At 41.5% G+C, this 27526-nt stretch overlaps 4 protein-coding genes across 11 annotated transcripts in view; 2 read left to right on the top strand and 2 right to left on the bottom strand.

Annotated features, from left to right (window-relative positions):
• The window catches only part of kcnq5b (potassium voltage-gated channel, KQT-like subfamily, member 5b), a 114466-nt gene extending 104609 nt beyond the window's left edge, over positions 1–9857 (top strand). Inside the window, exons 11-15 of one of the 4 annotated variants that reach the window (XM_053419209.1) lie at positions 284–383; positions 2545–2676; positions 2985–3092; positions 5050–5176; positions 5404–9857. In XM_053419209.1, the coding sequence (XP_053275184.1) occupies positions 284–383; positions 2545–2676; positions 2985–3092; positions 5050–5176; positions 5404–6699 (1763 nt within the window). In that variant the 3' untranslated portion in view covers positions 6700–9857. Of the gene's footprint in view, positions 1–277; positions 384–2544; positions 2677–2984; positions 3093–5049; positions 5177–5403 lie in introns of all 4 variants that reach the window. The other 3 variants (XM_053419208.1, XM_053419211.1, XM_053419210.1) reach the window with 3 other exon arrangements.
• Positions 9858–11107: 1250 nt separating this feature from the next.
• LOC128437350 (elongation factor 1-alpha 1) lies at positions 11108–16620 on the bottom strand. The gene is made up of 8 exons (XM_053419461.1): positions 16513–16620; positions 14305–14469; positions 13486–13665; positions 13092–13388; positions 12325–12475; positions 11737–11993; positions 11410–11644; positions 11108–11232 (listed from the first exon to the last, which is right to left on the bottom strand). The coding sequence occupies exons 2-8, from the start codon at positions 14446–14448 to the stop codon at positions 11108–11110; spliced, it is 1389 nt and encodes a 462-aa protein (XP_053275436.1). The 5' UTR covers positions 14449–14469; positions 16513–16620.
• Positions 16621–16705: 85 nt separating this feature from the next.
• LOC128436797 (NACHT, LRR and PYD domains-containing protein 3) lies at positions 16706–24282 on the bottom strand. Of its 3 annotated transcripts, none has more exons than XM_053418655.1 (9): positions 24157–24282; positions 21237–22845; positions 19884–20228; positions 19591–19758; positions 19323–19493; positions 18538–18690; positions 18268–18441; positions 17127–17300; positions 16706–17003 (listed from the first exon to the last, which is right to left on the bottom strand). In XM_053418655.1, exons 2-9 carry the CDS (start codon positions 22826–22828, stop codon positions 16988–16990), a joined length of 2793 nt encoding a protein of 930 aa, XP_053274630.1. In that variant the 5' UTR covers positions 22829–22845; positions 24157–24282; the 3' UTR covers positions 16706–16987. The 3 variants fall into 3 exon arrangements, with proteins under 3 accessions (XP_053274630.1, XP_053274631.1, XP_053274632.1); XM_053418656.1 differs by lacking the exon at positions 24157–24282 and adding an exon at positions 24003–24134; XM_053418657.1 differs by lacking the exon at positions 24157–24282 and adding an exon at positions 23897–24016.
• Positions 24283–25303: 1021 nt separating this feature from the next.
• anapc11 (APC11 anaphase promoting complex subunit 11 homolog (yeast)) lies at positions 25304–27228 on the top strand. Of its 3 annotated transcripts, none has more exons than XM_053418652.1 (3): positions 25304–25442; positions 25581–25698; positions 26881–27228. In XM_053418652.1, the coding sequence occupies exons 2-3, from the start codon at positions 25590–25592 to the stop codon at positions 27024–27026; spliced, it is 255 nt and encodes an 84-aa protein (XP_053274627.1). In that variant the 5' UTR covers positions 25304–25442; positions 25581–25589; the 3' UTR covers positions 27027–27228. The 3 variants fall into 3 exon arrangements, with proteins under 3 accessions (XP_053274627.1, XP_053274629.1, XP_053274628.1); XM_053418654.1 differs by having other exon boundaries at positions 25550–25698; XM_053418653.1 differs by having other exon boundaries at positions 25547–25698.
• The last annotated feature ends 298 nt before the right edge of the window (positions 27229–27526 follow it).

Here is a 27526-nt window from a genome sequence, read left to right as displayed (position 1 = left end):
AAGACAGAAAAATACAGAAATGTTTTAAGCTATGTTATTAACCCCATAAATTAAGCTCTAATATTTACACAATATTATCCTATCTGCATTTTAAACATGTCAGCAATATCATTTTTTTTAAATCTCAAGGTTATTATCAATACAAATATAACCCAGGTAGGACTGATGATAAAAATCCCACACTTCTTAGTGGCGGATGCAAACTGGGGATTTAGAGTAGTGATGTGAAAGCATCATATCTGAGTCCCTGCCTCATAATAATCTTCTCTCTCCCAAGCAACAGACATGGCCGGGGACGACTGCTTTGACGAGAGGGGCTGTCACTGTGAGATCTCGGTGGAGGACTTGCTGCCCTCAGTCAAGTGTGTCATTAGAACTGTCAGGTGAGGTGAAGGAAAGGAGGCCTCTCCCATCTCTCCAACTAATACTGTATGTTTCTACTGCGTGTAAACAAACCCTGATCCCAGCCCCCTGCCGCTCAGCAGCTCCCCTGATTGAACGTGCTCAGGGGATTAAAGTGACCGGAAGACATTTATTTTTAGATCATCTTTGGTTCATGTAATGTTGACACAGAGGAAATATGATATGCAGGAGCATTAGCACTGTAAAGCTACACTGTATGTAAGGTGATCATGTGACAAGGACACTGTGTGTCTCAGACATAACGTCCAAAAAGAAACAAGGTCACTCTGATGCAGCTTTATTGAATTCTGTGCGTTTGGGTTGAACCTTCAAGAACGAGGTGTCATCCAGCAAATTTAAACAAGATATTTGTTTTTTTTTTAAGGATTAGAGTGAAATTTCAAATTTAGTTTGGCCTTACTGTTCCATAGGCATATTCATAACATTAACACTAATTAACTCACTTCAGTTTTATTTGAAAATGTGTTTGACCATGGCAGAGCTTTGTCAAAGTTTCAGTATCTCAGTATCTTATTTACCTGAGATGCGTGTGAGTGCTCATCCTCATGTGAGTTGCGGGTGAACCCGATATGTATTCTTAGATGTGTTAACTGAAGCTTAAAGGTCCTCAAATTCTAATTATTTCATTCAGCATGTTCGTTGACAGGCAAGTGTAAGTTATGCTTTTCTTTCTTCCAGAAGTACCACAGTTTTGTTTATCTTGGAAAACATTTTTTACAAAATACTCCTACTTCCATGTAAAAGTCAGGATTTAGCCACATTGGATGAGAAAATGTTTAACTCTATCATTGCTTAATGAAGAAACACCTCAGATTTGAAATCATGTTTTCAGGGGCTTTAAAAGTACACCAACATAATATACAGTCATCTTAAATTATGACTGCACTCAGTTTAACTGAATACTTGTTGGTATAGTTTATCCCTAAATACATTATTTGTTGTAGTGTGTTGTAAAATTTTTAATTTCTATGTTTCGATTTTTTGTTATTACTGATTCATTAACATGAATGAACTAATAAAATTATATTTGTATAGCCCATATTCACTCATCAAGAGGGTGCATGAATGCATCTCTTACCGGTTTAACTGCTTGAGGTGGAGCTCATTGTAACTGTTGGCCAGTTAAATCTTTGGCAATGTTTCATATTTAGAAAGCTCATCATACCCCTTGTTTGTAAATGCTTCACCTGCAAAGTAAGTAGTTGGATATGACACATTAGCGTTACACTCCACTACTGCTCCGTCAGCTCCTATTGTACCCTGGATGATGAACTGTTGCTTCAGTAAGAAGCAGATCCAAAGAAAAGTGACCACAGTGAAGTCTGAGTCCTTAAAGACCTGACTCTGCGTTTGAGTTTTTGAGAGTAATTGTTCCTGTGCTTAGCAACACAAATACATATTTTTTATCAAATATGGCTAACCCTGTTAACTTTTGATCTGGCATTTCTTTCTCAGTAGTTCAACATAATTATGTATCCGGGAAAAAAAACCTTATCTTCTCCATCACAACGAGCCAGCTATACTTCAGTTCATGGGGTTAGTGGTGCTGCTAAAGCTTCTGTTCCCAGAGTGTCATTGAATGCATCTGAACTCTGAAAGACTTTAGTTGACCTGTGTAAGTGACAGAAACCAGCCCAGAGTTTGACTGGCCATAAAAAAATATGATTTCACACAAACATTGGAGAATTGTTTCCCCTGCTCTTCCCTTTAAGACTCATTTTTATTGCTGACTGCTCCCGCCGGCTCCTTCCTCTCTCCGCAGAGACTCAGACTCTCACATTCGGCTCCACTGCCCCAGGTATAAATTCAGGGAGGTTTTTATTCACTCCAATAAATTTACAAACACACAGTAACAATAAGCAGCCAACAGCTCGATGGATGCTGCTATAAGGTTCAGTGGAGATATGTTCTTGTGTTCTGACTGCTCACATTGACGTGAAGAAACTGACAGTTGGCATGCAAGGACACATGTTGGGCAACTTTCAAAAACATGACTAGAAAAATAAGGTTTGCTGTGTTTTCATTAGCTGCACTCTGTGATATTATCAGTGGAGGTTGCTGTTGACTGTATCAGAGCTCCACCTGGAGGCGGTTTTGTGAATTCCTCTGGTGTTTTTGCAGGATAATGAAGTTCCATGTGGCCAAGAAGAAGTTTAAAGAGACGCTGCGTCCTTACGATGTGAAGGACGTGATTGAACAGTACTCTGCCGGTCACTTGGACATGCTGTGTCGCATCAAGAGCCTTCAGACCAGGTAGGAAGGACAGACTGCACACACACACACACACACACACACACACGCACACGCACACGCATACACACGCACACGCACACGCACACACACTCAGTTTACATGCTTTAGTCTCTGGAGTCAAACTAGAGTTGTTTGACCATACTGTAACTGATGCATCTTGGTGTGTGCGGTTGTGTAAATGTGTCTTATAAATGGATGGGTAAATATCTGTGTTATACTGATATACGTCTGTCTGTTATCCTACTTTATGTGTGTGTGTGTGTGTGTGTGTATGTGTGCGTGTGGGCGTGTGTTTGCTTCCCTCACAGGCTGGACATGATTGTCGGCCCACAGCCACTGAGCAGCAGAGCCAAAACCTTCTCCTCCCCCTCTCTCCCTGTCTATTACAGCCAGAGCAGAAAGAACTCAACTCAGGGGTCAGAACATGTCACCCTCCCCTCTGCCCTCCTTCACTTATCACATGAGTTCAGCTCAGTTCGCTCCGTCTATTCAAGAGGTTGTTCTTCCTAAAAAAAATGTTAGAACTGAAACGATAAGACAAATTATGAGATCATAAGATCACGTTCCTTTGTTGGAATTGACTGAGCTTGAACTCCTCTCTTTAACTCTTCTGACTTGGGTGTGCAGACATCCACTAACCCAACTAAACCCCTAACAAAAACATTTAATACTCCTACTTAAATGTAAAAGTCAGGATTTAGCCACATTGGATGAGAAAATGTTTAACTCTATCATTGCTTAATGAAGAAACACCTCAGATTTGAAATCATGTTTTCAGGGGCTTTAAAAGTCTGGTTGTTGTTTTTGCGTTGGTGAATTCTGGGCGATTCTCGGATCCACAAACGAGTTTGCATCCTGATATAAACACCTATCACGAAGAAACACCTGTAATGCACACTCCTACTCACAAACTATACAGCTGTGTATTGACCTGTCATTGCAGGTGTAATAGCGCCCCCTGCTGTCACTAACCGTTCATTGAAAATTATGCCTGCATTTTAGACTGTTATTCAGAGGGTGCTGACACTTAAAGATAGAACAGAGAAAAAAGATTTAGCAAAATATTCTTAGCTCAAAATCCACCAAGTTGCTTTTTCAGAGCTGCTTTAAACCACATGTCATGGTCTTCATCAGCTGTTGTTTCCAAACTGATGATACCAATACATGGTCGTATAATTGGACGGAGATTGTAATCTCTGCTTTCTACATTAGGATGAGTCTGAAAGTGCCGGAAAAACTTTCAAGGCGACATTGAGTTACAATTACTGCTGCACTCAGGTGTATATTCATATTTGTTTCAATCTCAGTATCATGTGCAAATTGGAATTTTAAACTTGGGCTTCAAATGCAGAAGAAAACCTGACATTTCAAAAGAAAGTTAACGCAGCATATTACTCAATCTGAACCATTTCGACCAAGCGTTAGATCTGTGTGAAGCAACGAAAAGATTGTTACCCTCCTCAAGTTTTCTTGAGACACGTTGTTTTCATTCGTTTCTGGTTTCATGGTCACATCTTGGTCTGTTTATCTCACCGCAAATGACAGTTTTTCTCTACTGAGTCAATCTGATGTTCAAAATGCCCTATGCAACCAAAACATTTTATTTTAAGATCAACACTGACATTTGTGTTACTACAAGAAAACTCAGAACACACTGACCTAACAAACGCTAACTTTACAATATGGATCACTATCATTTTTGAAGTAGCATTGACTTATTTGTTTACTGTCTTAATTCGTCATAAATTCCATAAAGTTTCCATTTTACGACAAAAAGAAAACAAAAATGTCTTTACTACACTGCAACAGTACCAACTTTGAGGTGTGATCCTGCCAATGCTTTCATGTTTTATTTTTCTCAAAAACTGGTGGTGTTTTAATTGCATGACATTGCGTTGTCTTATCCCTGTCCTCATTAACCCCCTTTATTAACCAGATTCTACAGAGCCTCACTGGATTGAACACGAGCAGTGTCTTATGTAAGGAGAGAGAGAGACAGACAGAATCAGATTTTGAATAAGAACCTGTAAAACTAGGAGGAATAAAATATATCATTCAGAGCAGAAAAGGTAAAACCTTTTATATTTTTACCTGTTTGAATCACAAGGAACAGTTTTAGTAGAACTCCATCCAGCATAGATTGTTTTTCAAATCCAGTGAGGAAGTCCAACGTCTCATTTGCTTGTAAGAGTTTGCTCTACAATAATATATGATTCTGTTGCAGCTTCAATCTTCCTTTCTGTCGGCTGCCTCATGGATTTCTTCTTGGGTCTCTCTTTTTCCTCTTGTCACTGATGTCTTCTTGTTTTTGCATGTGCCTGTGTGTGTGTGTATGTGTGTGCTTGTGTGCGTGTCTGTGTGTGTGTCTTCCAGAGTGGACCAAATCCTTGGGAAGGGCCAGATCCCTCTGGATAAGAAGATTCGAGAGAAGCTGCTATCTGATGGAGACATATTGGAGGACATGAGCATGCTGGGCCGTGTCTGTAAGGTGGAGCGACAGGTCAGTTTGTGGCTTCTTCTTTGATGCTTTATTCTTATAGTGGATTACGTTATCAGTCATTACTACAGACCCAGTCCTCTATTTGTATTTTTTTAAATACATTTAGGTTTAAGTCTTGAATATCTTATGATGCATTATTTGATTTGCAGAAAATGGGGATTTCACTTGTACTTTCTTTCTTCTGTGTCTCTTCACTTCTTGCTGATGTCCTCCCCTGTTCTTCACAGGTCCAGTCGATTGAGTCAAAACTTGACTCCCTGCTTGACATTTATCGTCAAGTTTTGCGTAAAGGATCATCTTCAGCCCTCACCCTCTCCTCTCTTCCGCTGTTCGAGTTGGAACAGACCTCTGACTACCACTCCCCCGTCTTCAGCAAAGACCTGTCCTACTCCACCCAGGTCAGCAGCAGTGGGGCGCCTCCACCTGGTGGCTGCGTCACACATTCTGCCACCAACTCCCACCTCACCCAAGGAGGACTCCATCTCATCCTGGCGCCACCCAATGAGCTCAACCTCAATCTCTCCTCTTCAACGCCTCCCTCTGGCCTTGCATCCTCCTCTTTCAGCCCGTCGACACTTCCTCATCACCATCATCATCACCACCACCACCATCATCATCCTCATCATTCCCATCATCATCATCCCCAGGGTCAAGCCACCACGCCTGAAAGTGGAACAGATGAGGCTGTAGGGAGTTCTCCACCCATCCTCACCCCAAATAGTATCAGTGGTGGAGGAGTGGGAGATGGAGGGTTTCCTCTTCTGCCAGGGCTTCCACCACCGCTCCCTCCCAGCCAAAGTGGTGGCCCAAGCAACTTGGTGCGAGCGACCTTCCCTGAAACAACCCCCAACATGGAGGGTTTTTGTAGAGGTCTAGGGACACAGATGGAGCAGAGCAGTGTCAGGGAAAACCTTGGCCTTGGGTTCGGGCTGGGCAGACTGGCGCAGCAGCTCAAGGGCAGCACCAATAGCAATGGCAGGCTTAACACTAAGGAGGAGGGCTCCTGGAGGAGGCATATGAGTCTCGAGCTCGAGCCCCTGGTGCCGCCAGCCCTGGGCTGCTGCTCTGGCCCCTCTCAGATGGACCGAGGACTGGGCAAGTCCATGTCAGTGCAGGACCTGATTCAGGCACCTCCAGTAGCTGTCCAGGATTCCCACCATAGCCACAGCCTGTCTTCGCCAAGCCCTAGTACAAGCAGTGACTCCCCAGTTGGCTTCCACAGCTATAGCCAAGACCCGGGGGGAAGAGGAGGGGGTGGTGGTGGTGTGGGCAGGAGTGGTGGAGCTGGATGGGGTGAGGAGGACCTCTTAATCACTGACAGGGACATAGAGACACAGGGATTTGACTTCCTGTCACAGGGGACTGCTGAAGCCCACTCCTACTCCTCAGAGCTCCTGCGGACAGGGCCAAGAGCAGGGGCAGGATCCCCAGGCTCTAACCATAGCCTGGCCAGCATTCCCGCGTCCTCACCCTCCGCTGGCAGCACCGAAATGCTGAACATGCCTTGTGTACGGCTAAAATAGATATGAGTAGAAACGGCACACGAATCTCCCACAACAGAAACGTTTTTTATCCTTTTGGACCGGAGAGGGAGGGTGGGACTACAATAAGGGGACCTTTTTTGTTAATTTTTATTTTGATCCATTTGATAAGAATCACAGTATTTTCATACAGGATGATGCATATCATGCATGAGTTACTCTTCGTTTTCAAGTATGTGAGGTAAAGATGAAGGCTTCTATAGAGGGGACCATAGTCCCCAAAATCCTGAGACTATGACATGAAGTCAACTAAACTCTGCCCTGTGTGACAGTAATTTACGGGACCTTGAGACAAAGCATGAAGGCATGGACACCTAGCGCATGGAAAAGTCTTTTAAAAACTACCACACACATCTGTCGTACACAATTGAAAGAAAAATGGGCCTCAATAATGAATTGCCAAATTACAGAGGGCCAAAGTAAACCGAAACGTTCTGTTCTAGAAGTAAGAGAACCTCACTCAAAACCCTTATCGATGATAACTAAAAGTCCAACATTAGAACAGAGCTATTTTTAACTGTATGTCATGTGACTTGCCTGTTGTTTTGAAAAACAAAGTATTAACGTTAATTATTCTTAGTAATCTTTTTTAGTGACTTTGAACAAACAAAAATTTCCCATGAGCTCTATACATAGAAGGAGTATCCCACGACTCGATTTTTTTTTGTTAGTGTTTTTCACCAAGAGATGCAAAGATGCTAGAGTTATGGAGGCTAGTGGAACAGAGGAGAGCTCAGATGTGACGCAATGACTTCAGCTCTGTGTAAGATGTTTCTGTCTCTCCAATCACATGACAGGCTTCCATACTGAAATGAATGTTATTTCACCATTGCTGAACTTTTAATTCTCCTTTCTCGTCACTATTTTAATTTTGAAAACTCGATCTCCCCAAATTTATACGCTTTAACAAGACATTTTACAACTATCCTGAACCAGTGACGGTGGTTTCCTTTAATCTTTTTTCAGAAGTAACACACCAGAAAATGGTGTTTATTCAAGATTTAGATCCTAAACCACAACCAAGAATACTTAATACAGCTCAAAGATCCAATGTTAGATTTTTCTATTTATTATTTCTGCAGTCTCAGGCATCTATTGGATTTCAATCATTTTCATATAGTAAAAAAGAAAGGCACTCAGTGGAGGGCATAGATTCGCTGAGGCCCAACAGACCCCTTAAAGTCAATCATCGAGACACACAAATAGTCCTCTAGATATGTCTGATTTTCATCAAGACCCATGAATTGGTACTTGAAGAATTGGTGAAAATGTCCAAGAATGCCGTAGTTCGCAACATTTAAGAAAATAATAAAATAAAATCCTGGATCTGCTCCGAGAACTAATGGGTTCTTCCATGGCCCATGACCCATCTCAACAAGTTTCATGGAAATCTGTTCAGTAGTTTTTGCATAATCCTGCTGACAAAACCTCCTCAGTGGAGGTAATTCAGTAACTGTCTCCTGAAATGTACTTGACTTGTATAATAAGATAGTGAAGGTCATTTTTGTCAGTGTTGTATCATCATTGCAGTTTTGCAGTTCAAGCACAACGAGTTGTGAAAGTTACCTCATAACAGTGAAGTCACCAACAGAGGGTTTTCAAATTCTGTGTGACAGACTTACACATCATACGGCCAACAATACTGGACCTTTCTGAAACCGCTTGTGTCCAAGGGACTTGTAGCTAATAAACTAAAAACATGCAAAACTACAGGATTGGGTTTTGTAAATATTTCCCCTCTTTAACTTTGATTTGGTGAGTGTGCTAGATTGATAACTTTACAACTACCTGCTACTGAGGTGTAGAGGTGCCAAGTTACTTATCTAAGCCACTTCTGCCAACACTCATCTCTAGGATGAGATGCATCATGTTTGAAAGCACATATCCACAGCTGTATACGCACACGTTCAGATAAGACATGCTGATAACACACTCAGCCAGCTGTGATGTTGCATGTCCATTGTGCTGTGTTGAATCTGAGGCGGTGTCCAGAGAGGAACATGGAGCAGCTGTTGAACACGTTCGGATCAATGATGCACCGATCGGCTGTTTTTCCAGCTGACGACAGCCGTGGATTGAAACACACCTTGAATGTCATTTGTCATTTAGCTTAAACGACAGTTTGTGTTATTTTGTCAGCACGGGAGCGTCTTAGCAAAGCACTTCAGAATCAGACACTGACAGAAATCTAACTTTGAATTACGTCAAAATGAATTGTGTTGAATTATTAGCTTTTTTGCCCCCCTGTTTTTACATGAAATTATAATATTGAAGTCATGGTCAATATTTGCTTTTGTTTTCAGTATAATTATTCGTATTGCTTCCTTGAAATGGAATCACTGCAGAATGTATGACTTATTTTCATTATTACACCAAGAAAACGAATGACCAACACTCTCCTCCTGCTGCATGGTACAGATTCAGGTACATCAGGTAAGGATTGTTGGTTTCCTCCAGGTAGTTGGAAAATAATTCCAGCACCACAACATGCAGCGCGTAAATACTTCACACAAAGCCTCAGTGGTGTAATCGCGCTTATCGAGCAGTACCTCAGTGTTTTCTGAAGAGTCAGACCAGGATGTGTGAGGGAGGCCGGGAGGCAGTTTGCTTTTAAGTGGATTTTACTTTCTTTAAGATATTTAAATATACTTTGCATGGAGGTTGTCATATTCAAACCTATTTATAACTGAAAGTGAATGCCACACCATTAAAACAATGAACCATTTATGGTTCAAGATGATTTGCCATAGAAGTAAAAGACCCCAGTTCACCCAAGTCTGCATTGCATACAGTATAATGGTGCCTTGCTTTTGTTGTACATTTCCATCTCCATACGGTTTCCTGCAAAGTGCATCAGGTACCTCTGAACAGAAATGGTTGCACTGTTTTCATTTTGTCTCCTTGTAAATGTTCTGACTTGAGGCATTATACAGCTTTTTATTCAGAGACCATTTTGCTACTGGGCACAAAACAGGCCTTTGACATGTTAACATTCTCTCTTGTTTTTTTTATTTATTTAAATTATGTGCACATATTTACACAGAAGTAATAATCTCAGTTAGATTAATGAAGCCTGTAATGTAATAAAAATGCAAGTTGACTTTTATTCTCATTCATTAATAAAGGAAATTCTATGACAAGACTGTTTTTTGAATTCTCCTTGTCACTCAGTGACCCGTCTTCTCTTTCTCTTATCCATTTACCTCCTTACTCCATCCTCATCCCTACCTACATCCCTTCATCCTGGTTTCCCTAATCACCTCAACCACCCTACTTCATCTTCATCCCTACCTACATCCCTTCATCCTCCTTTCCCTAATCACCTCAACCACCCTACTTCAAATTCATCCCTACCTACATCCCTTCATTCCCCCTTCCCTCATCACCTCAACCTCCCTACTTCCTCCTGATACCTACTTTCTGAGACAGAATCCCCACACTGAGTCTCCATCCGCCCAGTCCACAGCATATCCTCGATTCATAGTTTTGTCGTGGTCCATGCTAGTGAATGACACTACGTCTTCAGCACTCGCCATGGTGGTCATCTCTCGTTTACATCTCTACAGCGACAGGGCGCTCACCGGCAGCTGGCATGCTGCTGCATGCTTGTGCTTCATCCTCCAGTCAATATAGGTTTGCTAATAACTACAGGTTGAGAAATCAGCTGATCTTCATGTTGTTTCTTCCATGGAGTTGAAAATCACATCATAGATCTGCTTCAATACTTTTCAATATTATTGAAAGTGTTGTTTGATACCTTTTTCGATACCACATGGTTAAAAGTATAGGTACTTTTTACAGTGACAGTGGTTTGGGAGTGTGGAGGTTAAGTTATAGTTAGTAATGAAACCAGGAACAAAGACGTACTGTTCAAACATCTTTACTTTATGAACATCAACAGTGATTAAAGTGCATGAACTTAACAGTAACTGTAACAGAGCTACTGCTAGGGAGCTTAAGTCGAGCAATGTGAAAGGCATGACGGTTTCAGGCATCAGACCGTTTCTGAAGCTCGTTTCTCTAAGGTACAGGAACAGCAACATGCAGGTGTTTAATCTACCTCGGGCTCTCTGGCAAATACGCACATTATTTCAGCATGGACGTGGCAAAATGACATCAGCACCTGATTACTGGTGCAAGACACCGAAGTTATAACGGACCACAACCAGAGAGCTGTAACACATATTTGTTGTTGTTCTCTCACGAACTGCGTGACAATGAAATCTACATAATTCAGTAACAGTGTGGGAGATTTTTAGTTTTTCCTTCGTCTGCTTTTGCGATGCATTGTGATAATAGACCAGACACTGACTATGTTGTGCATGAGGGGTGGGGCGCTAGTGTGTCTTCTGCCATGGTGAGGGTTCAGGGCAGCAGCCCAGCACAACGTTCATTTGACCTTCTGTGCCTTCTGTGCTGACTTGGTGACCTTACCACTGGTGGGGGCTTTCTTGTCCACGCCCTTGATCACTCCCACCGCCACCGTCTGACGCATGTCACGGACGGCAAACCTCCCTGAAGAAGGATCAATCAAAAAATATTCCGATATACATTTCAATCCATACAGAGGTTAAGACAGTTCAACGTTTGATTTTGATTTGACTTCACATTACTTTCAGTAAAACAGTGAATAATACCCGAGTTACAAATTGACCCACAAACATAGACCATGTTGCGGGACAGTAGACTTACCCAGTGGTGGGTACTCGGAGAAGCTCTCCACACACATGGGCTTGCCGGGGATCATGTCAACAATGGCAGCATCTCCAGACTTCAGGGCCTTGGGGTTGTCCTCGAGCTTCTTACCTGAGCGACGGTCAATCTTTTCCTTGAGCTCAGCGAACTTGCATGCGATGTGTGCAGTGTGGCAGTCCAGCACAGGGGCATAGCCCGCACTGATCTGACCCGGGTGGTTTAGGATAATCACCTTGTAGATTATTAAAAGGCAGAGAAGTGTCAGGGCACAAGCAGTAGCACACAATCATGAACATGCATAATACAGAATCCCTGTATGCAGACCTGAGAGGTGAAGCTGGCCGCCTCCTGTGGTGGGTCGTTCCGACTGTCTCCAGCAACATTCCCGCGGCGAATATCTTTCACAGACACGTTCTTGACGTTGAAGCCCACATTGTCGCCAGGTAGCGCCTCAGTTAGAGCCTCGTGGTGCATCTCCACAGACTTGACCTCAGTGGTCACGTTGACGGGAGCAAAGGTCACCACCATGCCAGATTTTAGGATTCCAGTCTCCACTCGTCCCACTGGTACGGTACCAATGCCTGAAGGAGAGGAACTCATTTAAGGAACAACTTTCTGTGAAACAGCTGCATAAATAAACCAATTCTTTCTGGTCCACACTGTGAACAGTTCTACTAGAAAAGGTTAAAAAGAGAATAGGGACAGAGACTCATTTTAAATAGCCAGACATAAGCCAGTGGGAATTTGTATATGACCTCATTCAGTTCTCTTTCTTATGTCACAAGGTGCTCCCATTCACTAAATACTCTTGCATCTTGCACTTAAACGTTTGCGTTTGTTCTGCTAACTCTGTATCATCCACCACCAAACAAACATCCGCTATACGGAGATCCACAGCAACACTGGCCTCACCTCCGATTTTGTAGACATCCTGCAGAGGCAGACGGAGGGCCTTGTCGGTGGGGCGCGAGGGGGGCTGGATGGCATCCAGAGCCTCCAGCAGTGTGGTGCCTGAGGCATTACCGTCTCTACGGTTGATCTTCCAGCCCTTGAACCAGGTCATCTGTGAAAGGAGAGAAGCTGTTGTTCATCATATAAGATACGTTTATTAATCCTACACACATGCAAATGGGGGGAAATGTGTCCTCTGCTTTTGACCCATCTGGTGAACACAGCAGGACACACAGAGCAGTGGGCAGCCATGCACGGCGCCCGGGGAGCAGATGTTGGGGGAGTAAGGTGCATTGCTCAGGAGCACTTAGACATTGGGGTAGGGAGAGTCCTCTTGGACTTTTTTGGACAGATCGAGGTGTTGTCCATCCAGGTATGTTTTTTTAATCTTTTTTGGTTGTCACTCGAAGGAGTCGAACCAGAGACCATCCAGTCTGATTTTCTGCCCATAGTCCAATTTTTTCTGCCACCAGTCCAGAGGTGATGTGTGCATTTGATACTTAGCTTTATGCAAGACCTTACTCGAAGAGCTCGAAAGCAGAGGAAGACTGAATCATAATACATTCTAATGGAAGCTGATATTATCACACATTTTTTGGAGTCACAAAATATATAACTTTCACCATCCTTATTCAATGTGAATCTGTATTGACACATGCTGATTTGTAACTATACATATACAAAATACTTTAGCCGAAGTGTAATAGGTTTTCTCCCAGCAGACTCACATTAGGGCTGGGCTCCAGCATGTTGTCTCCATTCCAACCAGAGATGGGCACAAAGGCCACAGTGTCAGGGTTATAGCCGATCTTCTTGATGTAGGTGCTGACTTCCTTCACAATCTCCTCGTAGCGCTTGTGGCTGTAGTTGGGCTCAGTGGAATCCATTTTATTGATGCCCACAATGAGCTGCTTGACTCCCAGGGTGTAGGCAAGGAGGGCGTGCTCACGAGTCTGCCCGTTCTTAGAGATGCCCGCTTCAAACTCGCCCACGCCTGCAGCCACAATCAGCACAGCGCAGTCGGCCTGGAGGAGAGAGAAATACACTTCAACCGGCCCTCCAGTTCTTTCTTCCCTGTCAAGCATTCTCTAATTGTCTACTCTCACTTCTCCTCTCATCTACCTGAGAAGTCCCTGTGATCATGTTCTTGATGAAGTCCCTGTGACCTGGAGCGTCGATGATGGTGACGTAGTACCTGCTGGTCTCAAACTTCCAAAGAGAGATATCAATGGTGATGCCGCGCTCCCGCTCTGCCTTCAGCTTGTCCAGGACCCAGGCATATTTGAAGGAGCCCTTTCCCATCTAGAGGATGAGGAGAGGAAAGCACAAGGAGCTTTTCCTTTATATCATTTTATCTTTGACACTTTTGTCCAAAGCTCCATTGCAATGCAATCAACATTGAAATAAACTTGCACATAGATACTCAACACTTCCAAGTAATGAAAATATGTGCTTGAAAAATGCAAGATATATAGTAGTAGTCATATAAAAAATGTAAATGATTCAGGTAATTATTAGGAAATTTATTTCCAGTCTGAATATCTGTTAAGTAATAAATTACTATATCTACACATAAATTATTATGATTAATGATTAAATAGTATCTAATGCAAGTCCTAATAAATAATTCTAAACCGTCCATGCCGTGCAAACTCAAAAGCTCACATGGCTCGTAATTTTACAGAATGTTCAAGTGAAGATATCCAATAAAAATTTATTTTTTGATCGAAGTGCCTACAAATTTGTTGCATAGACACATAATTGTACAATAACAGGGCATAGATTAAACAGGACAAGACACAAATAAATATGATTAGTCCGACAAGAAACCAATTAACTACTGGATTAAAACCCCAGGGCACCAGGCAGAGTGTAATTTTTACACTGTATAAATTCCTTAAAAGATTTTTTAAATTTATGTAAAAACAATATGAGACGTACCTCAGCAGCTTCCTTCTCAAACTTCTCGATGGTTCTCTTGTCAATGCCCCCACACTTGTAGATGAGGTGGCCGGTAGTGGTGGACTTGCCGGAGTCAACATGTCCTATTACCACAATGTTTATGTGGAGCTTCTCCTTCCCCATGACAGCTCAGTCTGGAAGATACTGTGAGATTCAAGCAAACAAGTTTAAACAACATTCATTAAATTAGACAATTGCAGAACTTTACCAACATCAGGATTCTACATAAATTGATGTCCATAAAACATGATAGGATGATTATCTAACCAGCAGTGAAGGTTCATGCTGCTGCCAGAGTACAGAGAGGGTAACTTGTGTTACATTACTGAATAGTGGCTCTGTTATTAACCTGAGAGGAGACGGGGTGTGTTGTTCAAAAATCCCAAAGTCCTGTCAGTCCAACACGACACATGTTCAGCCTACATGACGTACAGCAGGTAGTTGCAATCGTAATCTGCTATACTTTAACTGTAAGGACACAAGCTGATGACCTGAACATACAAGTAGCTGCAAGAGAAATGCATCTTTTTAAATAAAACGTGGCTCTGATCAACTCAAAGTAACACCACTTCTTTAGTAGTGAGAAACAGACAGGGGACAAGTTAAAGGGAAAGCAAACATCAAGCGTTGGGCCATCCCGAGCTGCTGTGACAGCATCAATGCACCTTGGCAATACAAGCTTTAACTGAGGGATTCATGTCATCCTTCCAAATAGTATTCAATCATATTTCATAACTTGGTGTTAAGTGATGGGGATGGGGAGTAACGTCTAACATGTCAGTCCAAAATAGAAGAAGAAAAAGATAGATGGTTAAAACATGTAATAATTATTGTGACTGGGGAGGCCACAGCATGATTCACACCTTGTTTGAATGTTTATCTTCTTTTTTTTAATGGACGTTTACTGGACCCTAACCAACAATTGTGGTGATTATTATTATTATTATTATTATTATTGTGTGTGTAATTATTCCTGTGTCCTTTTGTGTAGTTTAAAATACTGTTGAATGTATTGGCTTATAGATCTTGAGAAATAAATTTGCAATGTGAATGCATTGTTTGGCAGTTGTGTATTTGATTGATTGCTGAGATTTGCATCCCTTCATTTTCTCAGACCAGATGAGTGTTAGATGGATGGAAGCTTCAATGTAAAGTCTAGTTTAGCTAAATATCCATGAACAATAGGCATCGGATCATTTCTCATCACTAATAAACACCAACAAAGGAGATCATGAAGATCTTCTTAATTATTAATACATCGCTTCAGCGATGAGGTCCGGTGGTGTCTTCCCGCTGTGGGGGTGCGCGCTCCCGCGAGGTGTATGCACTTCTCTCCGGGCACGTACAACTCAGCACAACACCGGACGGCACGGTTTTAACTCGCGCGTGAACTTTTATTTCAATCAAACAAATTGTATTTGTGGAGCCTGTTTCCATAAATCACAATTAGTCTCAGCGCTTCAACAAGGTGCGACATCCTCTGTTCCTAACCCTCAGCAAGAGGAACAATATTAACAGGGGGAAAAAACGAATATGATATTAAATATGGCAATAATCCTATTTGAATCCCTCTGTGTAGTTATCATTGACTGTTTGATATTAAACTACTGCTGGTTGACTGTTGTAAATACAACATAACAACGTCACAGTGCGACAGCCCAGATACCTGCCAATATTATGACTTTTATATTCCTACATTTGTCTTTAACGGATCTAAACGATCGACTGCTTCCATCCAGAAAACCTGTTGTGGTTTGAATGAGCGACAGGATGAGCGTGTTGTTTGAGACACTGCGGGGATGAAGAGACGCGGGGACATCGCACCGCGAGAAAGCAGCTTTCTCTCTGTGTGTCAGCAGCATCCACGCGCAGCAGGGAGGAGACTGTGGCAGCAGGATGAGGATGAACTGTTACACGAGTTTCTCTGTCTGCTGAAACTGCGCCACACAGGCCCTGTCTGCTGGGCAGCCCGCTGTGCAGGTGCAGGTGCAGGTGCCCCCCTGCACTTTGTATGGCATCTTCATAACAGCAAAACCACACAGCATTCAACTACCTCCTTCTCTTAGTGCCCCGCACACATAACACAACACCTGATAGACACGTCCCTGAGACCAGCTGCTGCTGTCAGATGATGTCGAGATGAATCCTGTGTTTTTGTGCTGCACCTGAATACGTCTTGTAGCCTACCTTCTCCTCTGAGGTGCGTTCACTGCTGATCTGCGGTGAGGACACAGGAGACGCTGCCTGTTTTGCAGGACGGACTCAGACCGCAGCACAGGGACCCTTTCAGCGTCAAACGCGTCACTGGCTGAGAGTGCGAGCCCTGGCCACTAGGCGGGGTGCTGCTACAACACAGAAATGAACCAGCTCCACACAGCACTGAACTAAAACAATTTATTTGGTGACTGAGAAAACATATTCATTGTAGATCTGCATTATAAAAAACAATAATATTAATACAGACAGGCACAAGCAGATTAATGACAACATCAGCTATTCATACGTTCATTTCCCTCTGTCTGTATTATTCCGTTTTGAAGTGCTGCAAAATGCAGCCTGGTCATGTCCAGCACAGAAAACACTTGTTAAGGTAACAATTAGTGGATGATTCTAGATCATGGTGGCAGCTGATTGTGATTTAGAGTTCGCACATCTGCTTTCCTCAAGCTTCTGACAAACTGAAAGGAAAGAAAGAAAAGTTGCATTTCATTTTGAGTTTGAACTTATACATTATTAATACATGCAGAGATATTGATAACATATGAGCTTTTAAACCAATATCCATAAATATCTGGACTCACTCTGTTGTATCCAGTCTGTATGTTTGGTTCTTTGTGAGGTCCAGGAGCGCTCTGACGGCTGAGTCCTCCAGCCTGTTGCCCATCAGATGCAGCTCTGCCAGATATTTGGGATTGGACCTCAGGGCACTGATCAGGGACTTAATGCTCTTCGAGGTCAGGCCACAGGTCTGCAGTCTGGAGAGAAATAAAACCAGTCCAGGAGATCTTCATCAACACCAGCTCAATTAAACTCTACAAGTATCCAACCAGACATACTTTCACACTTGAATCCTTCCCTCTAACAGAGTAGTGTCAGTTAGGTGAGGGCTGACTTAGCCAGTCTCAGAGAGACAGTTAAGTCTTAACTTATGTAGATGTATATTTTAGACGTTTTTCAAAGTTAGGAGTAGAAAATGTAATATTGATGTATAATTTTGCAATATGCATTACAGGTCAGGCATCCCACCAGAATCAGTATCAGAACATTTCAAATTAGTCCCGACCCTTCATTTCAAATGTGTTTGTGTTTTGATAACATAGGAAGCAGGATGGAGGTCAATTCAGATTCATATTGGAAATGGCGATATGTCAAATTAGAATGCACCAGTATATAGAACTGGCCACTAACTTAAGTTTAAGTGCATGTCTGAAATTTATATATCAAATAGTCCATAGAGAAACATACACCCCACTTTACATTTCCATAGTCCAGTGCCAACTGACCATTCCACATCAGGGTGGATGACAGGGGTTAAATACTGAATAGCTCTAAATAGAACTTGAGTCAAGAAAATATAAATATAATACACCAATTCTCAAAAATAAATGCACCACTTCTTTTCATTGTTCATTCTGTAAAATAAAAGTTTACATTTCGTTGTATATCAGCAAACTTTAACACAGATAATCATATTTCTGTTATTGGCTCATATTGGTCAATATTATTATTGATTATTATTGATTATTGCTCAAATGTTTGGACTGACCTGTCCCGGATGTAATATGCATCTCCCCCAGTGTCAGCTGGGATTGGCAACCAATCGTTTATTGATTGATATTAGATGTATCTTTGCAATGTGCAATAAAGAGGATGCTGCTCAAGCTCTTTCTATTTGGGACAGTTACTCCTTTGACAAGCGAAATAAATAAGCTAAGAACTTACGACAGCTTCTGAAGTTTACACTGAGGGTTTCTGAGTCCCACGCAGAGTCTCCTTAGTCCCTTGTCCTCCAGGTCATTCTCAGACAGATCCAGCTCTGTCACGCTGCCAGTCTTTGATCCAAGTGTGGATGCAAGCTCAGCGCAGCAGCCACGAGTGAGGCTGCAGCGGCTCAGGCTGACATGAAATAAAAAAGCAATGTTACAACATACTGTTCTCAAAACACAACACAAAAAAATATATTGCAGTGAATTTTGATAAAAAAGTATTCACTTGAGAGTTTGCAGGTAGCCGGAAGAATTCTTCAGTACAGCCAAAAAAGATTTGATTCCGTCATCTCCCAAGCTGTTCGAGCTGAGATTGAGGTCTAATATCATAGAGGGCAAAAAGCTACAACTGCCTGCAGTGATTCCACATCTTGAGAGGCTGAGGGGAAATAAAAGACAAATTGAGTGATTAATACATGAGCATTTGAGCTGGAAGCTGAAGAAAAAGCCTTTATCTCATGACAACTTTATGAAGCAGTTTACAGCATTTTCATTTCTTTTTAGCCTCTTTAGACAATGGGGTCCTGACTTTCACACATGAACAACGCAGTAAGAGGCTCTCTGCTGAGACACGTTCACAACAACAGAAATTGACAGCTCATTCCGGTGAGGGGTGGCACAGCAAGCAAGAGGCAGGACTTTACATAAGATTTCCACTGCGAAGATCATGTGTTTTGTTTATAGCACATCACACCAGTGTCGGCCCGCATCACAAAAGCCCATGAATCTCGTCTTTCCAAGTTGACATCTTCCTTGGTGTCTTATACGTGTATGGTTCCTCTTTTTCATTCTCAGATATTTCTAATGTTTTGCAGCTCACATGTTAGAAATGTGATCAGTCCATGCGCTCGCTCAGGTTGAATCCTCCTTGATGATCTCCTACTGTGTTCTCACACGCAGCGCGCTCATTCGAACATTACATCCCCTCCGCATAATTTCAGGTGATTTTCAGAGTCCAACGCATGCCTGAAAGCAGTTTAAGTGGGAAAAAAGAGACTGAGACCTCCTTACTTGAGTTTTTCGAGATGACACCATTTACTTTTGCCAATGGAGAGGAGCGTTAACCCTTCATCTCCCAAGTTGTTGTTGCTCAGGTTGAGATCCATCAGGGTGTTTTCTTCACGCCTCAGAGCTTCACCAATGGCTCTGCAGCTTGACGCGGTGAGTCCACAGTGGTACATCCTGCCGGAGAGAAGTGAGCAGGTGCAAAAAAGTTATCCAGTAAACCTAAACTGCAACAGATGTTGTGGCTGCAGGGTGTATATTAAGTCATACTCACTCCAGCTTTGTCAGCTTTGAAATATCTAACTTTTTAAAGATCTCACTGGCCCCCTTGTCCCTGACCATATTGATGCTAAGATCTAACACACTCAGGCTGTCAGAGTTCTTCTCCAGAGCTGAGGCCAGATAGGAGCAGCCCCTCACCTCAATGTTGCACTGTGATAGTCTATGACGACAAAGACACAGAAACAGAACAGAAATATTCAGAGCAATGAGTAAAATGAGAATTTAAAAATGTTTATTTGATCTGGTTTTATACCCAACATTTTAAGTTTTTTAGACAACACTTACTTTAGTGCTTCTAGCTGGCATTCAGGAGATCTCAAACCCTTTGAAAGGTGCTGTAGTCCATCGTTTCCTATGTTATTCCTGCTGAGATCCAGCTGCCGTAGTCTCTGGGACTGCCTCAGGGCCGTGGCAAGGCATTTACTGCCTTTGGAGGTCACTTCACAGCCTTGCAAACTGAGCGTTCTCAGTCTGCAGTTTTCATTGTTCAGCCCCTCCACGAGTGTCTTCACTCCACTGTCACTGATGTTGTTGTATCCTAGGTCCAGCTCTTTCATAAATGACTCTGTTGAGCTCAGGACAGCTGCCAAAGCTGGACAACACATGTCCGTCAGGTTAGAGAATCGCAGCCTGAGAGGAGAAGAGAGTTACTGACACAGGGAAAAATGGTGCCCAAAAGAAGAATTTGTGATATTCTACATCATTTGTCAACAAATCCCATAAAAAGACCCAAACCAAGAAAGAATTAAATCAATTAAACACTGCCTATTTATAGTATTATTCCTCTGTATAATTGATCTCTTTCACTTTTCAAAAACTACTGTATAAAAACACGAGCACTTCATCAGCCTTACGGTTACACCAACTAACAGTGTCCTTAATTATTGTCTTTTCAGTTACTTGCCCACACACTGAAATGATGCTGTAAATAATCACTCTAAATGCTCAATAAATTAAATTCATTTATTTGCCAAGAACTACAGGGTCCAGCTGGTTTAGGAAACAACTGACCACATTAAAAATTGAGACTAAAGTATATATTTATGACACATTTTTTATAGATGTGCAATTGACATCTTAATGCCACAGACATTAAGAAAAATGAGGTATAGAATATTAGCGTTTAATTACCAATACAAACACAAATTATTTAACAGCAAATCGATTTCTCTTTTGATCTCACATTAACTCCTTCTCATGTGCAGAGTTCAGTCTGTAAGAATTTGAACATTGACACATTTGCTATTGCTTTGTCATGTGTCTTCCAAGACACATGAGGATATAACGTAAAACAATGAGAAGTCAAAGTAAACATTTCTGTTTAAGCTGTGTTTAGAATAGAATTTATGACATTGAGTCTAAGTGTAGGGATCACAGCACTTTTTAAACTTGGTCCCCCTAGTGTTTCTACTAAAATGTAGGACAATCACAGACAGACCCCAATAACTGACCTGATATTGATGTAAGTGCAGTCAATGTTAAGAGACAGTGCACCAAAATCCCAAAGAGAACATTGTGGGTCCCTTGGGTTATAAATAGTTTGGCTTTTATTTGAATGTGGCCACCAGAAAAATATGATAGAAACAAAAGGATGCATGTATGGAATGTAAACGGATGAATCCAATTGAAAAAACTTACATGACTTTGGTTGATTTCATGATGGCTGGTAGCTCTCGGACGAGACTTTCGTCACTTCTCATGGACACATCCATCACAAATTTCGGCCTCTTCCAATCATAAGCTATGGTCCTTTGGATCAAGAGATGCCAATGCAATGGTGCGAAACCCTCAATTGGTGAGAAGCCATACTTTAGGAAGAGCTTGATCTCATGTACGAAAGCTTTGCGGTCATATTCCCTCAGACAGTGGAGCAGACCCACTGCCCTGAAAGTCATAACTTTCTCAAGGATCGTCTTCTTGGTGTATTTAAACAGCTGATTATTGGGCTGAAACATGCAACGCTCTTTAAGAAGGCCAAATATGAAACGTAGGTACACATCCATTTTCCCTGCATCACTTCGCAATGCCTCGTCCAGTAATGCTTGACAATGAGTAGACGGGAAAAGTGATGCCTGAATTTCGTCCACTTTAGCACATGCGGCGAGGAAGTCCCGAATGCTTGAGTGACCGAAGCGAAACACTGAGGTAAACAACCCTTTCTCTTCCATCAACAGAAGTGGACATTTCTTGGCAAAAGTTGACGCTTCCTTTACACTTATGTCACAATTTAAAAAATCTTCCTCATGTATAACGTTGTTCTCTGTCAATCGAAGCCGTGCCATCCTTTGCAGCTTGGGAATAGTATCACAATCAAATGTTTTCATTAGAATTGTGTAAATCTGGGTCAGATTTAAAGGACTGATTTTAAATTGGTTCTTTTCGTTACTTAAATAACTCTCCAAAACCAGTGCCATGATGACGCATATTCGAGGTATCAGACAAAGGGAGGCCAGACTCCATGAGATTTTCACATGGTCGATTGCTCTGTTAGCCAGATCCTCATCATTGAGAGTTGAGTAGATCTTCTCCATCTTCTGCACATCACTGAACCCTTGTACTTGAGTCTCTTTCAGCAGGTATTCACCAGGGATTTGTCCTGCAGCTGCATACCCGGTTGTTATCCAGATGTGAGCATTGGGAAGTAAAGTCCCCCTGATCAAGCTGGTTATGAGTACATCCAGAGTGGCTTCTTCAGAAACATCCCTCACTGGTGGAGCGTCAAATTTTAGCTGGTGACAATATTCATCCAGTCCATCAAAGACGAACCACACATCCTTTCGATTTAGACTGGAAGCGTCAATATTCTTCAGTCCTGGGAAAAGCATCTCTAGAAGAAAGATCAACGAACACTTTGATCTGAACATACCTAACTCCCAGAATGTGAAAGGGAACATGAGGTGGATATCCTGGTACTCTGTCCCCTCAGCCCATTCCAGAGCACAGCTTCGCACAGTTGTGGATTTTCCAACTCCACACACTCCAAGAGTGATGATGGTCTTTTTGCTGCTTTCATGTGTGCAGTCACATGATAAAATATCAGTGAGCGGGACGGTTGTGAAGGGGTGAAGGCAGGAATATTCAACATATCTAAACTCTTGCTGGTCCAAATCCGAAAATTGGTAGTCGTGCTTAAGATTCCGATAGCAAAGTCTTGAAGGCAGTATGGCTTCTTCATATAGTATATCATATTTTTCCTCCAGTATACTTTTGAGAATGGTTTGATGCTCCATCACAGAGGCAGAGGTTCCTGAAAAGATGAAAAGATAGTGAGTGTAAAAAAAACAGAAGCTTTGAGTTAACGTTCAACTTTGCTATTCAACAACAGTAGCCTCGACTGAGAGGAACCTACTTTTTTTATTATTAGGACAAAAAGATCTATATGCTTGTTTTCAAAAATAATTATTATTCCTGCAAAACTTACTGGTTGATGTGGCTGAAAATGTATATATAATAAAATTGTTCAGTTGATAACTAGCATGAGACACATACATTTTTGCTTGAGTCAGGGTTTGTGGTTTTAAACTCTTCTTCATGAGCAGAGAATATCTAGCCTGACGTTGTCAGACTCACAATTCTAGTCAGAATGTGCCCGACCAAAAATGTTGTGGGCGGGGCTAAGTTCGTCTGGCATCCAGGCTAGAGGATATCCATTACTTTTACAAATCTAAAGTAGTGGAATATGTGTTATACCTCCTTAATGCATGGGTACTATTTTGATTCAGCTTTTGCTGTATTGCTGTTGGTAAAAATTATATTACATTAACTATTAATTTTGTTCTATTGACCAGCTTTAGGATTTACATAATGTATTTTCTCAGTGCTGCTTATATCATCTTGAACAAACAGCCAATAAAGAACATTTTATTTTAAATCACAACTATGATTTAGGCATCTGAACGGAAGCATACTGATGTCACACCAGAAGAAGAAACAACGATCATTAACACTGCTCAGGAGTGACTATATTGAATAATAACACGGTCTGGATTCACAATGCAGAACAGACATGTTTAACCGACATAAGCTTTGAAACGTGCTTTCCCCTTCTCCTGTTACACACCTCATAAGGGCATGAGAAGTTATGGATCAATATGTGCACAGGTGGCGATCTGTTGACTCACTAGATGTCACCTATTACATACATATTGATCAACACTGCAAGTTTAGTAAACAACTACTTAGAAAGTCGATAAAAAAATCATATTAATGATAATTCATCATATTTATATACCGCTTCTCTTTAAGAAATTAAACCATAAACATGAAGACACTGGCGGTACAATGCGCACGTTACTTACGTTACGTCCGTTCGCTAACACTGCCAGTTGCTAACACTGCCAGTTGTAACTGTCGATGACAATTAGTTGTGTTTATAATATGTATTAAAGATGTGGGGACAAACACCATTAACCACGAGTGCGCGAGCCTGCCTGTCCGGAAACGGACACCACACAGCGACGCTGACTGAGAGTTGACTGAGAGTTGGCGAAGTCTTCTTCAAAGTCTCCTTCAAAGTCTTAAATAAAGTCCACTGTGATGAAGTAGCTGTCAAACTTACATCTGCTATCAAGTGGGTAGAACATGGCTGATTTGAATCCGAGCCACTCACACGAGCTGCCACTCACAACACATTGTTTATGCGCGTTCAGTTAATAACGTGCTACGCTGATTTAAAAAAAGTTACCTGTCAGTAGATGTGACGTCACAAGTACGGAGTCCCTGAAGTCCCAAAAGGATGTGTATTTTTTATGTTATGCGCACAGAAGTTATTATCTGTTTGGAACAAGTTATTATCTTATGCGCCCATGATAATATAATCTTCTAGTGGGAACAGTACAATTATCTTGTTGCTAAAAGATATATAAGATTTGCACACAGAGTTAATATCTGCTTAGTAAAGACATGACTAGCTAATGCTCTGAAGACAACATTAAGTTGTTTATACAGCTTTTAAGAGTTTGTTAATTTCTCTAGTATTATAATTGAAACACGGTCCTTCTGTTTTCCTTCAGTGTGAGCAGCAACAATCCTGTGTCTCTGTGCAAGAGCAAGATCATTTCATTGTATAACATTCCCAGGTGAATATAAAACTTTATTAGCTGAGTTTTCTCCATGTGATGGTTCAAATCTGGTGGCTGTGTGCATCTGAGTGATTGAATCACAGACATCTTAGGTAATATCTTGTGCGCACAAGGCAACAAAATATATCATATTTTTGGCCTTCAGGGGCTCTGTACAATTGTCTCTGAATGCATGAATGAATTAAAGGTGGGGAAATATAATTGATTAATTTAGATAAACAAATATAATTGAACTAAATTAAATAATTATAAATAATAAATAATATCAATGATGGAAAATTGTGACTGCCAGTGACACTATTTCAGAGATTTATTTTGAGACTTAAACATTAATAATTTCTTATTACCACTGACTGTCATTGACTACCTGTTTCCACAGATCAATTCCACTTCATAAGAAGTTCCCCACCTCAGAGTGTCACCCAGAAAATACCATTTTCTTTCTAATTTAGAGTTTTAAGTTTAAAGCCTTCAAAATTATCACATTTTCAAACTCAGTCAGCTGCAGTTCGTTTAATAAATATTCCTATATGTTGAATAGTCCATATTTATAATGACAATTCCCAAAATGGACTGAAGAGGGCAGTGTTTCTTCTAACAGCATGCAGCCTTTTGGAGCTCAATTTGAATAGTAGAAGAAGAAGCTCTTCCTTCTCCCCCTGGTGCACTAGCTGATGAACCTTCAACTGGACACAAAATGATTTTTAGTTTGCAAACTCTGACAGTGAGTTAAGTCGTGGTGGAGATCACAAGACGTCGCCTGGTGAGTTGCTTGATATTTGTCAACAGCTACGAGGTAGAACAGCTACAGCGGAAGTTCTCCGTCAATGTTAGCTTACATGCTAACATCGGCGGCTGTGCCTGAAGCAGGAGCGTGTTGACGGTTTGCTGCTCCTGTCAGAGCCCCAGGATGAAGGTGAAGATCCGGCAGTGGAACGGGGTGGCCTCCTGGCTCTGGGTGGCCAATGATGAAAACTGTGGGATCTGCAGGATGCCCTTCAATGGCTGCTGCCCGGACTGTGAGTATGAGAGAGCCGCACTTTGAATATCGATGAGTCAATGAATGAACGCGTCTATTCGCGTTGCTTGGAGCTGAGGACAAACTTTGAAAGTTTAATGTCACTTATTAGGGACGACTGATTTGATTTCCACACAAGACGTCAACACGTATAATGAAATGGAATATTATATGTATGTTTTTTTTCAGACAGACAAAGGGAAAGAAGGCTTTTTCATTATATCATTCATAACTTGCTCATATTTATATTATTTTTTTTAAATCCTTAAGTGGTGACAAAGATATTTCGCCTCATTGTGGTGCCCACTGTCCGCGTGTCAAGTTTCAAGAGATATGAATCAGGGCCTTTAAAGAAATGAAAGAGATTAGCACCACATTCCTTTACCCAGATTTAGTGCGTGCAGGAGTGCGAATGTCAATATTGACAAATATGCTAGCAATTGTCAAAAATCACTTGAAACCTAACATACAGAGAGTGGGGGTCACCATGAACAAGGGTGAGGTCAAATATCGTTGTCACCTCCTTAAGGATTTAAAAAAATATTTTTTAATACGAGCAAGTAATGAGTGATCTAATGCAAATTGAGCAGACTTTCCCTTTAATTTTCTACAATAAGAACCTTTGAAACTTGACATGTTATAGCAACAAAGAAGAGAAAATGTTGGAAACATCAGTAAAAGTAATAAATAAATAAACATACAATATAAAGAATATATACACTGAATGGAGTATAAACAATGTAACACAATTGCACATATACGATATTGAAATTGGAGAGATATAAAATGAATATTGCAGAGTTACAATAGTTTAAACCAGAGTGTGGTATATTGGGTGCCTATGGTAGACTGGGAGCAGTGCAGATTGGTCATTCTGACTCAGCAGGAAGGAGCAAAGTGTGATACCTCTCCTTCACACACTGCTTGAATCAGTGGGTCACTAAAGGTGCTGCCAAGTAATGTGATGGTGCCCTGCAGGAGGTGGGACTGGTTCTCCCCCACCTCCACTGGGTCAAGTATCTGCTGTCAATGTCCAAATATAAAAACTATAATCTTGCAATTTTAATGGTCCCTTTTTATATCAAATTAAGAGACCTGAACTTATTTCTCAGTATCATTTTAGGTAAAGTGAAACCCCACCACACACTTAAGTTGGATCTGTAATTTGAAACATCTTTTGCAGGCAAAGTGCCTGGCGACGACTGTCCGCTGGTCTGGGGTCAGTGCTCCCATTGTTTCCACATGCATTGCATCTTGAAATGGCTGAACTCGCAGCAGGTCCAGCAGCAGTGCCCCATGTGCCGACAGGAGTGGAAGTTCAAGGAGTGAACCAACAGAGGTGGTGCTGCTGTCTGCCGACATAGACTTTCACAGAAGCCTCTTCAAGTGTCACATTTCTGTTTCAGTTGTAAATAATGTGTTTAGACAATGTTTTTGTACTTATTCATCTGGTCAAATGCCAAGGACATTTGGAATAAATTGCATTTTTCTTATAAAGATATGTGATTGAATAAAACACACATGAATTCTCTGCCTGTGACTTTGCATGATGCATTTGAGTGTTTCATCAGTGTGGCTGACTACCAGAGTTTCCCAGAAGCCTTTGTAGCTGCACTTTGGAATCATATGACCGGAATTTCAGTTTGCAGCTGATTGATTCTGACTTTAATCCTTTTTGATGAGATTAGCCACTTTGTTTTGTGTTTCCAGTAATGACTGTGAAGAGGCCCTTATTGGGTAGTTTATATCCGGTTCAGAATGTTCCTTTGTCATATGTTTATACATTTCGAAAACATATCCATTCTGACTTCAACCTTAGAAAGTGATTG

This window comes from Pleuronectes platessa, chromosome 3, assembly GCF_947347685.1.
Source record: "Pleuronectes platessa chromosome 3, fPlePla1.1, whole genome shotgun sequence".
NCBI lineage: Eukaryota > Metazoa > Chordata > Actinopteri > Pleuronectiformes > Pleuronectidae > Pleuronectes > Pleuronectes platessa.
This window is presented reverse-complemented; position numbering and strand designations above follow the sequence as displayed.

What these genes read in the sequence shown, in the direction of transcription:
- LOC128437350 (XM_053419461.1), bottom strand. Translation starts at nt 14,448, where the DNA reads ATGGGGAAGGAGAAGCTCCACATAAACATTGTGGTAATAGGACATGTT. An exon ending in TGCTGGAGCCCAGCCCTAAT is followed by an intron (nt 12,476 to 13,091) that starts GTGAGTCTGCTG and finishes CTCCTTTCACAG; the next exon opens with ATGACCTGGTTCAAGGGCTG. An exon ending in CTCCGAGTACCCACCACTGG is followed by an intron (nt 11,233 to 11,409) that starts GTAAGTCTACTG and finishes ATCCTTCTTCAG; the next exon opens with GGAGGTTTGCCGTCCGTGAC.
- LOC128436797 (XM_053418655.1), bottom strand. Translation starts at nt 22,828, where the DNA reads ATGGAGCATCAAACCATTCTCAAAAGTATACTGGAGGAAAAATATGAT. An exon ending in TCAAAGCTGACAAAGCTGGA is followed by an intron (nt 19,494 to 19,590) that starts GTGAGTATGACT and finishes TCTCTCCGGCAG; the next exon opens with GATGTACCACTGTGGACTCA. An exon ending in TGTAAACTTCAGAAGCTGTC is followed by an intron (nt 17,301 to 18,267) that starts GTAAGTTCTTAG and finishes ATTTCTCTCCAG; the next exon opens with ACTGCAGACCTGTGGCCTGA.
- anapc11 (XM_053418652.1), top strand. Translation starts at nt 25,590, where the DNA reads ATGAAGGTGAAGATCCGGCAGTGGAACGGGGTGGCCTCCTGGCTCTGG. An exon ending in CAATGGCTGCTGCCCGGACT is followed by an intron (nt 25,699 to 26,880) that starts GTGAGTATGAGA and finishes CATCTTTTGCAG; the next exon opens with GCAAAGTGCCTGGCGACGAC.